The 12,531-nt window shown below is 48.0% G+C and overlaps 1 protein-coding gene across 1 annotated transcript; it reads right to left on the reverse strand.

Annotated features, from left to right (window-relative positions):
- Positions 1 to 8,984: 8,984 nt before the first annotated feature.
- On the reverse strand, positions 8,985 to 12,230 carry LOC147103297 (DNA-binding protein inhibitor ID-3-A-like). The gene is made up of 3 exons (XM_085962762.1): positions 11,745 to 12,230; positions 11,581 to 11,638; positions 8,985 to 10,714 (listed from the first exon to the last, which is right to left on the reverse strand). The coding sequence occupies exons 1-2, from the start codon at positions 12,057 to 12,059 to the stop codon at positions 11,591 to 11,593; spliced, it is 363 nt and encodes a 120-aa protein (XP_085818888.1). The 5' UTR covers positions 12,060 to 12,230; the 3' UTR covers positions 8,985 to 10,714; positions 11,581 to 11,590.
- Positions 12,231 to 12,531: the final 301 nt, after the last annotated feature.

A 12,531-nucleotide genomic window follows, 5' to 3' on the forward strand; every position in this document is an offset into this window, starting at 1 on the left:
ATCCTGGAGTCTCGTTTGCGGCCGCAGAAACGCCTATCTATTCCCCTTACAATTGAATCCCCTATTACTATAGCTCTACCCCTCTTTTTCCTCCCATTCTGTGCAGCAGAGCCACCCCTGGTGCCAGGAAGTTGGCTGCTGCTGCCTTCCTCTGATAAGCCATCGGGAACGGGTGACCAACAGGCAGAGTACTAGGCGCAGGCAGGTAGTGCAGGGGTCCCCTGTGGCCATCCCCCTCTCCAACAGATACACCAGTTTGAACTGTCCAACCTCTACCTGCAGTGTGTCCAACTCCGTAAATGTGCTATTCACGATGTCCTGAGCATCGTGAATGCTCCAGTATGTATCCAATCGCAGCTCCAGCGCCGGAATGCGGTCTGTCAGCAGCTGCAGCTGGATGCACTTCCTGCACATGTAGTTGTCAGGGACACAGGAAGTGTCCCTGAGTTCCCACATATCGCAGGAGGAGCAGATCACGGGGCCCGGCTGTCCTGCCATGACTTACCCTTTAATTAATTGAATTTAAATTAAATCAATCAATCCCACTAATTACACTACAGTTAACTGGTTTACCAACAGTCCTTGCTACACTAGAGAGACCTTAGAAACTATAAACCAGAGTTAAAGTTTAAAAAAAGAGAGAAATACTCACCAACCAATCACTTACCTGCTTCCTGGTGACGTCACACTTTGATTACTTTTTACCTCTCTCCCCTGCTGTTGAATTGGTCGGGCCGCTGCTCACTCCACTCCCAGGTCAGCCGCTGTGGTCGGGCCTCGCCTCGCCCCTCCTTTTAAAGTTGCTGCGCTGCTTGTACCTCACGCAGGTCCGCTCTGGTCGGGCGTCGCTGCTCACTCCACTCCCAGGTCAGCCGCTGTGGTCGGGCCTCGCCTCGCCCCTCCTTTTAAAGTTGCAGCGCTGCTTGTACCTCACGCAGGTCCGCTCTGGTCGGGCGTCGCTGCTCACTCCACTCCCAGGTCAGCCGCTGTGGTCGGGCCTCGCCTCGCCCCTCCTTTTAAAGTTGCCGCGCTGCTTGTACCTCACGCAGGTCCGCTCTGGTCGGGCGTCACTGCTCACTCCACTCCCAGGTCAGGCGGGAAGATGTCCTGCTCTGGGTCCCATCTCCTGGAGGCGGGAAAGGGATTAAATCCTTTTAACTGCCTGTTAACAGGTAGTTAACAGGTAGAAAAAAGGATTAGTCCCATTTTACCTTCTCAGGTGAAGGCTTCCCGACCTTGAAGAACCCCGCCGAGTTGGAGGAGTCGAATAGGAGGTCTGCGGGAGTCGGAGGGGCCTGAATGTGAGATGTAGGGGTGAGTGATGGGTGCAAGTGTGTAAGGTGAGTGTTAAGTGTTAAAAAATGTTCATTTACCTTGGTTTCTGCCTACAGCCTTCATCCGCTCTGGATCGGGAGTCCCGACATCTTCCTTGTAGACTGGCTGTTGGATCCTCCGAACCAACAGTCACCTGAAATCTACAAAGTTGAAAGGTTTGATGAATCCTGAACACAACTCATCAAACTACACAGAATGTCAGTGTTTGACAGCTTCACAGAGCTGTCAAACGCTGACATTTCTTCTTGATGACACGTCAGACATTGACGTGTTCTGTCAGTGACTTCCCCCTAACTGGCCTGCTGAGCCCTCAGGGCGGGCTTAACAAGGTCAATGAGGGGGAAATCCCGCTGGTTGGCCAGAAGATGATGGAGGCGGGACATAGGCCCGACAAGCAGCAGCCCCGCCTCCAAGTCGTCTCCATTTACAAAATCCAGCCCTATGTCTTCCCATTGCTGTGAATAGGTGACAGCTGCAAAGGTGGTCTGAAAGCAACCATTTCACAGCTGTTCAATTTCCAATGTCAGAAGCTTGAGCCTTCAGGACTTGGAAGACACTTTTGAGCTTTATGTCGTTTGGAAGGCCACGATTTTGCTGGCGCTCAGAGGGCGGGTTTGGAGGCGGGTCAGAGGTTAAATTCGTTTTGATTGATGCCGGATTCCGAGCCCGCTTTCAACCCACCTCCACGCAACTTTGCCAAGTGTCGGGTCTGGGAGTCCCGCTCAGACCCGCCACCAAGCGGCGGGAGAGGCACTTATGGCAGTTAACACCTTGTTAACTGCCTACATAATCCGATTTTACCAGGCTCTTCCCATTTTAGTACATTTTCAGTGTGTTCCACGCCGTTTGCCAAACATGCCAACTGATTGTGCTAGATTCAGCAACTACCTGAATACTTGACAGCTGCTCCTGCAGCATAAAAGCTGACCTGTAACATGGCTGACTTTTAGATGGCTGTACTTTGTTTTTTGAGGTCTTGGAATATTTTGTGCAGGTCTATTGAGCTTGTAAGTGGTTAAGCTGAGATCCATATGCACTGTGACCTCCTTGGAAAACCCTCTCCCCACATTACCTGAGCGCTTATAACATCTATTCCTCAAATGACATATATACCAGTGGAATGGGAACCATTTATACCCTCTCATCCTGGTCCTCAGAATTGGAGGAAGAGCAGCCGCAGCAGCAGCAGAACCAGGCACAACAGCAGCAGCAACAACAGAAGTGCCAACCTTCTCCTCACCCACCTGATGCTGCACAGGGCAGAGGGCGTCAGCGCAGGGCTGCACCTCGCCGCAGGAGATACCCCCAACACAGGGTTTACAGGGTCAACATGACTGAGCAGCAGTGCCAAAGGAGGCTGAGAGGTAGTCGCTGACATCTGTGCAATGCTGCACCAAGACTTGGAGCCCAGAGGAGCGGGTGGACACTTCTTACCAGTGGCTGTCAAAGTCACCACCGCCCTCAATTTTTTTGCTTCAGGGTCCTTCCAGGAATCATCAGCAGACATCAGCGGCATCGTCCAGTCGACCGCACACTCTTGCATCACGCAGGTTACCAATGCCCTCTTTGCAAAGGCGCACAATTACATCCACTTCTCCATGGATGAAGCAAGTGTAACCATGCGTGCAGTTGGCTTTGCAAATATGGCAGACTTACCAAGGGTGCAGGGCAACGTAAACTGCACACAGGGCATCCCATCACAACCCAGCTGTATTTGTGAACCGCAAGTGCTTCCACTCCCTTAACGTCCAGCTGGTGTGTAACCACAGGAAGAACATTATGCATGTTTGCGCCAAGTTCCCTGGCAATTGCCATGACTCGTTCATCCTGTGGCAGTCTACTGTGCCTCAGCTCTTCAATCCGCCAACCCAACTTTCTGGATAGCTACTTGGAGACAAGGGCTATCCCCTGAAGACATGGCCAATGATGCTGTTGAGGCCATCGAACGAAGCTGAGGAACGCTACAATGCCAGCCACATTACCACCAGAGCCATCATCGAGCAAACCATCAGCTTGCTCAAAATGCGATTCAGATGTCTCGACAGATCAGGTGGAGCCCTACAGTATACACCAGCTAGGGTCTCCAGAATCATCGTGGTCTGCTGTGCACTGCACAACATCGCACAGCAGCGTGGCTTACCGCTGCCTGAGGAACAAGTGGCTCAGCGCACAGCCTCCTCAGAGGAGGAGAAGGAGGAGGAAGACCTTGCGGAGGCAGATGTGCCAGTTCCACCAGCACACATGTACATTGCTGGCCGCGATGCAAGGGATGCACTAATCCATGCCAGATTCGCTTAAGTTTACGAAGCAAACACATGCGGCTGCCACCTTCTTAATACACCATACAACATCTGTACAATAAACTGTGGGTTCCTATCACTCTCACCATCATCATTACAGATGAAAGGCACCCTGACACCTCACTGTGACACATCCATTTCTGGGCACACATAGGCCAACTCTTTGAATGTTTGCCATCGCATTTCTTTATTACAATTGAAATAACGCTGATAATCTTCAATTTGTAATACATCAAAACACCCAAGTGACTACCCTTGTGACTATTTGTGTATTAACTTTCTCTTACGTGTGCTTCTACGTGGTGCTTTCCCCATGGCTTCAGCAGCTGTAGAGGCACCTTGCTCACTTTCATGCTGTTCCTGCTTTGACACCTTTGGCGGGCGTCGTCTGGGTTTGGGAGCCTGGGAGGGCTCGGCATCAGTCTGCTCCTCCTACGGCTGTGCAGGGGCTGAGACGGCCATCTCAGTTGGGTGCAGAATCTGGGGCTCTGACCGAGGGCTCCGCAGTGGCATGGGAGTGTGAGCGCTTGGAGAGGAGCCCACACTTCCTTGTTGTTGACCACCAACATCCCTCTCATGGGTCGCCCACACTTCACTGCTAGCAAGTAGCTGGAGAGCACCTTGCTGCACATCAGTGGGGCCAGGAGGACCCATCTCTGTACTAACAGTCCTCATAACAGGGACGTCCATGTACCTGTGGTGTCTCTCCTCAATAGCTGCCCATCTCTCCTCCATAGCAGACCATATATTTAGAAGAGTCACCATGCTTTGTTGAGTCTGGTAACTTATGTCCTCCAAGGAGGTTGCCACCCTCTCCATGGCGGAACGTTCATGCGCCATTGCCTCCATCATGGCATTGCTTATGTTTAAGATGGACTCCTCCATTCTCTGCGCACTCGCAGTTACTGTGGATGCAAACCCTGTCAGACACTCCTGCACTTGTTCCTGGAGTTCCAGCACCGCGCTTTTTCTGGATGACCCCAGAGGCACAGCGTCCACATGCAGCTGAGCAGAGCTAGGAACACCCTGCCGCCTCCGACGAGGACTCTCCACTGCTGTCCCTGTCTCCACCATCTGCTGATGCTCACTTGTGAGCTGTGATACACCAGGTGACAACACTAATCTATCTCGCGAATGACCCACTGAGGTGTGCGTCTCTGCACTGGTGCTGGGTGTGCTCAATTCTGCTGACACTGCGCCCTCAGAGGTTGCAGCTTCCTCTGAGGAGTCTCCCGGCTCTTCCTCCTGGACAGTGTGGAGGGGGCTCTCGATGGTCCTGTGGGGAGTAAAGGTATAAGTTAGACATGTGATATTAACGTAGCAGGCACATCGAATTGTGCAGAAGATCAGAACTGAATCTGTATGAACATCAGATGCCATATCAGTCACTTATGCAATCTAAATGAGAGGGCTGCAAATCTATTCTGTCACCAGCTTACTCTACTGCGCCCGTCTGACCATCCCCCACATCCAGATCCTAAGCACCTCCGACGATGTTGAGATAATGCCTACTCAGCGGTGGTCAAGTGGGCAATCGAAGGTGGCCCTCCTCCTGTCCCGCCCCTCTCCCTCTTATTGTGGGCTCTTTTCCTACAATGAGGGACACAAGTGGAGTTTGAGTGAGAATGTTGGAGTGAGTGTAGAGAATCCATAGCATAGATGCTTAGAGGGAGACAAAGATGGAGTGAGGTGCCAATACCAAGGGCCCTCCCTGTGTGTTGCCAATACCAAGGGCCCTCCCTGTGTGTTGTTAGTTGTTGTCATTGCATAACAGTGATAGCAAGTGTGAGGGGTGCATAGTAGAATGTTGGAGTGAGTCTGTACATAGAGAGGGAGGGATGGTTAAGGGTGCAAGGGGTGTAAGGGTAAAGTGGGATGTGCAGGAGTAGGTTGACAATGCAGAGTGCTGGTGATGAGAGGAGATGGGGAGCAGATTGAAGGTAAGTGTGATGTTATACTCACTTTTGCTGTGCGTAGCAGATCATTGAACCTTTTCCTGCACTGAACCCAGGTGCGACCTCACAAAGACCTGGCACTCACCTCCTCAGCAATTTGCAGCCAGGCTGCCTTGGTTGGCTGAGGAAGCTTCCTCCGTCCATTTGAGGGGAACAGTACCTCTTGACGCCCTGTCGCTCCCTCCACAAGAGCATGGAGGGAGTCATCATCGAATCTTGGAGATGCCTTTGGTCTTGAAGCAGTCATTTCAACATGTGCCACACCGAGAAGCAGCAGAATAGGAATGGTCAACAACAAGACTGCATGGGCCCCTTAAATGCAGCTGGATGAAAAATGGCAGCAGAGGCGAGCGGCAGACCCGAACCCACTGATTGGGCCGGGTAGCGCGCACGACGGGTTTAATCAGCCCACTTAAGCAAAAATCGTAATTTCAGGGAGGCTGAAACCAGCAGCGGGACCGGAACCCGCCGAACGTCAAAGCCGCCTCCACTCAGAAAATCGCAGCCGAAGTGTTTGGAGTAAACTCTCTATCCAGTGTCACCTCCTTAGAGCAAGCTCTCTCTCTCACCATTGACAGATCGCTTCTGTCATCTCAACTTCAGCTGCCATCTATTCCAGCAGCATCGGTGCCCTTGAAAAAAAATCTCACCTTGGTCCTCTGAATCCCTCCACGATCAGCCCCAGCACCAGGCACACCAACCTCACCAACAACAATACCAACCTTCCCCGCAATCACCTGATGCTGCACAGGACACAGGGCATCAGCACCCGACCACATTGCTGCCCGGGAGGCCAACGATGGCCAGATTTACTTCATTGACGCTGTACACCCTGGCTGCCACATGAGGCGTCAGGTTGACACCACCCCACACCAGCACCATAAAGCATCCCTATAGCATCTACAGTATATATATATAGATTTCAATGTTTGACAACACATTAACAGAAACTTCACATGAACATTGGCTAAACCACCCAGGTGCCTACCCTTGTGTGCTGTTAGTTCGTATGCTTGCAGTAGGTTTAAGGTGCGTGTGAGGGGTGGCTAGTGGGATGGGGAAGTGATAATAATGTAGATAAAGAGGGGTGGGTGGAGGTGCAAGGTAAGTTGGTGTGAGTAAGGATGTGCAGGAGTAGGGTAGGGAAGGCAGAGTGATGGGGATGTGATGAGCGGCACAGCAGGATGAGGTTGTGTGGGGCTTGGCAGTAATGTTCCATTGAAAGGCTTGTGCCATTGCAGCCTGGTCCTAAGCATATGGAGGGAGTCATGGGAGAGCCTGGGAGAGCCGTGCACCTCTGTGCAGTGCTTGTCAGTGTTTGCAGCACCTCAATGCTGCAGAACACTGACAGCACAACTGTCATGATCAATTTGGACACGGCCCCTTTAAGGAAACCGGCTGATGACGCGTCATCAAATGACAACATCAGACTCGCTTCCTATTAATTAGCCAGGACCCTCGCCAGGCTGGCTTAACAATCCCAGTCAACAAAAAATCACTTGGAGAGTGCGGGCTGCAGTAGGCAGCGGGCTGGGACCGTGACCCCGACCCTGACCCCGACCGCCCTGGACCCGCCTCGGCCGGCGAAATCGCGGCCTGGGAGTGTTAATATTTTACATTCTCTGGGAGTGTTAATATTTTACATTCTCTGGGAGTGTTAATATTTTACATTCTCTGGGAGTGTTAATATTTTACATTCTCTGGGAGTGTGTTAATATTTTACATTCTCTGGGAGTGTGTTAATATTTTAGTCTCTGGAAGTGTGTTAATATTTTACATTCTCTGGGAGTGTGTTAATATTTTAGTCTCTGGAAGTGTGTTAATATTTTACAATCTCTGGGAGTGTGTTAATATTTTACAGTCTCTGGGAGAGTGTTAATATTTTACAATCTCTGGGAGTGTGTTAATATTTTACTGTCTCTGGGGAGTGTGTTAATATTTTACTGTCTCTGGGAGTGAGTTAATATTTTACAATCTCTGGGAGTGTGTTAATATTTTACAATCTCTGGGAGTGTGTTAATATTTTACTGTCTCTGGGAGTGTGTTAATATTTTACTGTCTCTGGGAGTGTGTTATTTTTTAGTCTCTGGGAGTGTGTTTAAAATCTCTGGGATTGTTTTAATATTTACAGAGTCTCTGGGAGTGTGTTAAAATAGGCAGGTGGTCCCTGGGAGCAATGTTGCTTGTAAGCTGTACGGTAGCGCAGCGCTCCGGGGAACCCGCAGTCGGCTTTTCAATATGTATGTGCGGTATTTTGAATGGCCCACGCAGCCCCGCCAAACAAAGTTAGCGGGAACATTGTCTGGGAGTGTGTTAATATTTGCTGGAGTTTTCTGTGTGTGTTAATATTTTACGGAGTCTCTGGGAGTGTTAATATATGCAGGGTGTTTCTGTGAGTGCGTTAATATTTTACGGAATCTCTCTGGAAGTGTGTTAATATTTGCAGTGTTTCTGTGAGTGTGTTAATATTTTATGGAGTCTCTCTGGGAGTGTGTTAATATTTGCAGCCTGTCCTGTCGAAGCTCACAAACCTTCTGGCAATGTACGAGACGCTCACAGCTGGAGCAAAACAAGGAACTTAGCAAAAACACTGACCATTTGTGTCGAGCTGGAATTCCCCAATATTTGGAGAATTTGTTGAAAGCTAATATTTAAAATAGTTTATAAAGAAAAAAGACTTGCATTTATATACAGTAGCGCCTTTCACGACCACCGGATGTCTCAAAGCGCTTTAGTCAATGAAGTACTTTTGAAGTGGAGTAAATTGTAATGTGGGAAACACGGCAGCCAATTTGCACACAGCAAGCTCCCACTAACAGCAATGTGATAATGACCAGATAATCTGTTTTTAGTGATGCTGGCTGAGGGATAAACATTGGCCAGGACATCGGGGAGAACTCCCCTGCTCTTCTATCGAAATAGTGCCATGGGATCTTTTACATCCACCTGAGCAGACGGGCCTTGGTTTAACGTCTCATCCAAAGGACAGCACCTCTGACAGTGCAGCGCTCCCTCAGCACTGCACTGGAATGTCAGCCTAGCTTTATGTGCTCAAGTCCTTGGAGTGGGACTTGAACCCACAACATTCTGACTTAAGAGGCAAGTGTGCTACCCACTGAGCCACAGCTGACAAGAGGAATTGCTGGATGAAAAAAGACCAACGTCAATCTAGTTCGCTTTCTACCTTCCTGGTAGTTGTATGATACAATAATGGAGTTGTTGACTAATCGTGGCAATCAATCTCCATCGATTGATCTACAACAGACCCAGACATGACGGCAAGGAATACCCCCAGTGGTGGAGAGCTTTGGGAACCATAGGCCCAAAGTTATTTGTTTGTCCCAAGCACACTACACTCACCACACGTCAGGTCTCAAATTACTCATATACTGTATGCCTTTAATAAATTACAATTTTATTTGTAAATGTAATTTTTTTATTATGTATAAAATGTACATTTCCATAAACTTTTATAAAAAGTTTTTTTTAACCAAGTCAGAAGAAATAAAACAGCAGGAACATTTCTCCCTGCAAATATACAAAAGATACTCTAGTATAGAGTTTGCAAAAGTTGGGGAGCTTCACTCCCTCTTCTACAGATCGGTGAAGCAGTGTTTACTTGAAGCTGTTCTCCAAGATTTGTGCATTTCCACTAAAATAAACATCCTCAGGAAAACTTTTTTGCCTCCCAGCACATACAAGGTACTAGTTCCTAAGGTTCCAACTGCATTAGGATAATATTCCTGACTTGATTTATAAACTATACAAGGAACACCTGACCTACAGTCTAGTTCACAGTTACAGGGCTGCACCCACCTATCTTTTCCACTGGGCTGCCCAGAAATTTCTGACTTTTAAAGTGGTAGACAACCGGATTCTCGATTAACCGAGAGATTTGCTTTATTCCACCATCTCCTGATGTGAATATCCTGAGGCCCACGTGTTATGGGCTTATAGGAAAATCAGTGGGTTCACAGCCTGCAATTCTCCATCTGTTAATGTCTATCCCATCTACCCACAATATTCCGATAAGTTGCCCACTGTGCCTGAGGCACTATTGGTGGCTCAGTGTCTGAGGATTCCACCCAGTAACTCGCGGTTAATTTACGATTTTTTATTAACTCTCATCAATAAGCATGGCTCAGAAGTCAGGCCGTGATTTGACCCCCTGCCCAACAGTTCTTGGTCCAACTTTGAGCTAAGTTTATACTGTAGCGGGGGGTCCTAGGGGAGTGACTGAACTGGGGATTGACTGAACTGAGCTGTTCTCCCAAATGTGCCGATGGATCCAGCAATGGTCTTCCTGCAAACCAGCTGCACTACCTTAGGTCATTACATTGTACACGTGCAGACTGGTCATGATAAGTTTGACCTACGCTACTTTACGGAAGACAGTGGCCCTTGCTACATTAGACAATGACCCACACTACGGGAGACACTGACCCTCGCTACGGGAGAGAGTGACCCACATTACGGGAGACGGAGAAACAATTCCCGTATCACAAGACACGGTGACCTGTGCTACAGGAGATGGTGGATCAAGAACACTGTTAAGAGCAGCTTTGGGATATTTCAAAAAGACTGAAATCCTCTTCGGTTATTTTTTCAACTGGGATTACGAAGGTCATTTTAGTATTTAATTCTGGAGACCAGCCGAGTCCCCCCTGTCTGGGTTCCCCTCAAAAAAGAATAAATTTACTTCACAACTTGAATTTTTTAAAAACTCAGAGCCCTGACATTTGTTGCTTTCCACCAAGTCCCAATCAACCAGCAACTTTCAAAAGTTAATCACATAATTTCTAACTGAATTATCATTAAAAAAAACTTTTGAGAAATCCGATGACTCCATTTAAAGGTCTTTGGTCCTTTTAGTGGCTTAAAAACTATTAAGGGTTAAATTCAATGATCTGGATGCTAACTGGAATGGGTTTCCCAGATATGAACTGGCTTGCTCCCTTCAGAATTCACACGATTTGTCCTTAAAATGAATGTAAAAGTGTTCAAGACGGTGCTTGTCAAGTGGAGACTGGAGAGGGGGTGGTCTTGTTGGCCTCTTGACGTTTGTGATTCGCTGGCAGGACACTCTTGGAGCAATGCTGGAGCGGCGAGTTGTTTAGTGCACACCTGCAGGATTGAATGGGAGAGAGGCGTGTCAGTCAGTGAGTGTGAGAGAGCAGAGCAGAGCAGTGCCAGACAGACTGGCGCCACGCAGGAAACTTGCACTGCCCCCGACTGATAATACATCAGCATGGGGAGGGGGAGAGAGAGACCCGCTTTAAAACACACACACAGCCCATTCCCTCAGCACACAGTGTTTGTTAGTTGGCACGTAGTTGCTGCGTCCCTAAGTCTTTGCAGATGGGAGCTAAAATTACCCGGGCAAGATTATTGCAAGGGAAAGAACAACAAAAATATTCATGTTTAGTGGCGCCTTCCTGCAAAGGGGAGGGTGCAATATCTAGATAAACATCTGCAGAGCTCCAGCAACTGAGCTTGGTGTAACGTGCAATAAGGATACAAATTATACAACTCCCTTCCTGCTGGTAAACACATCCTAACCATTATTTAATTACCAAAAAAATTCCTTTGAATTTCTATATACAGACCTTTCTGCCAAGTTTCAATTTCCCTCCCATTTCATTCATTCTGGTTTGTTCTATCTTCGTAATAATTTTGCAACAACCAAAATGTTGTTTTCCTCCTTAACACTTGCATTTAAATCGAATTTCTTTGCTAAAATGTTACAGGCAGTTGATTTGACGAGAGAAAAAACATTTTATAGATAATCTTCCTGTTCCAATTTGTAATGTAATAGAATCGAAGATACCGCCATTTACACTCCCAAGGACAGTACAGACATGCAATTCTAAACTTCTGAATCCTACTGATTAGTTTTAATGGTTTTTGCAAAGCTATTTCAGAGTGGAGACTAAATGCCTTCTACCCATTTGCAGTTTGCAATCTGTGCAATCCCAGGTACAGTAACTCACCGTGGGTGAATCAGTGACAGAAGCCCAAACTGTCTCCTTCACTAGACAGTTCCGATCGCTAAAAGTAAAGAGAAAAAAGTTATGAGGGGGGGTGAAAAACTTAACTGTTCCAAAAAGGGGGGAAAAATCACTTTCATAATCTGCAAGTCAGGAGAGTGGTTTACCTGCAGTGTCAGGATCGAGCTGCTTGATGCAGTGCTGTTCCCAGGATCCTGTTGCTGGCTCTCTAATGCAATCTGCAAGTCAAAAATATAATCGATAACGTGCTGGAGGATTTCCATTTTGCTAACTTTCTTGTTCTGCGGGATGCTGGGGACCAGCTCCTTCAGCTTACAGTAGCAGTCGTTCATGTCGTACAGCAAGCTAATGGACTCTTCTAAAGGGTTCTTGCTCCGTGAGATGGCCAAACTCTGATCAGACAAACAGCAGACCGCCTCGTAACAGCTTCTGACAGATCGGATGGGGCTGATGGCTTTCATCTCTCCTCTCAAAATTTCCTCTTGAAACGTTTTACAAAAAAATAAAACCTCCGAGTGTTTGCAGAAGGTTCTTGGAAATTGCACTGCTTGTATCGCTCGCTCTCTCTCTCTCTCTGTACAGCTGCAATACAGTAACCAGCCTGCGCAGTAAAAGCAGAAATGATAGCTATGTTTTGGACTTTCCTCTATTTATCTCGCCCCAGTTCCCAGCCACACCCCCACATTTTGCTCAGAAACCTAACGTCACTTCACCTCCCCTTGCCGCCCAGTGAAAACCCGTCTTTGGAAAGAAGAGCGAGGATGATTTAGAAACGCCCTATCCGATAGGATCCCTTCTAACGAATTACCAGCGCCACCGATGGAATAAGGAACAAGAGCTGGACAGCTGGGAAAAAGAAAAAAAAATAGTGGAACAAGCCGGTTTTACAGCGCGAATTCCTTTACAATTGTGTTTTGGGTGCAACTGCATCAG

Source organism: Somniosus microcephalus, chromosome 20 (assembly GCF_052327205.1).
Source record: "Somniosus microcephalus isolate GS21.2 chromosome 20, FLI_Smic_1.0, whole genome shotgun sequence".
Taxonomy (NCBI): Eukaryota; Metazoa; Chordata; class Chondrichthyes; order Squaliformes; family Somniosidae; genus Somniosus; species Somniosus microcephalus.

Excerpts from the sequence above, each read along its gene's own strand:
- LOC147103297 (XM_085962762.1), bottom strand. The coding sequence starts at position 12,059 with ATGAAAGCCATCAGCCCCATCCGATCTGTCAGAAGCTGTTACGAGGCG. Across the intron at positions 11,639-11,744 it reads GCTCGATCCTGACACTGCAG|CGATCGGAACTGTCTAGTGA; the intron begins GTAAACCACTCT and ends CTTTACTTTTAG.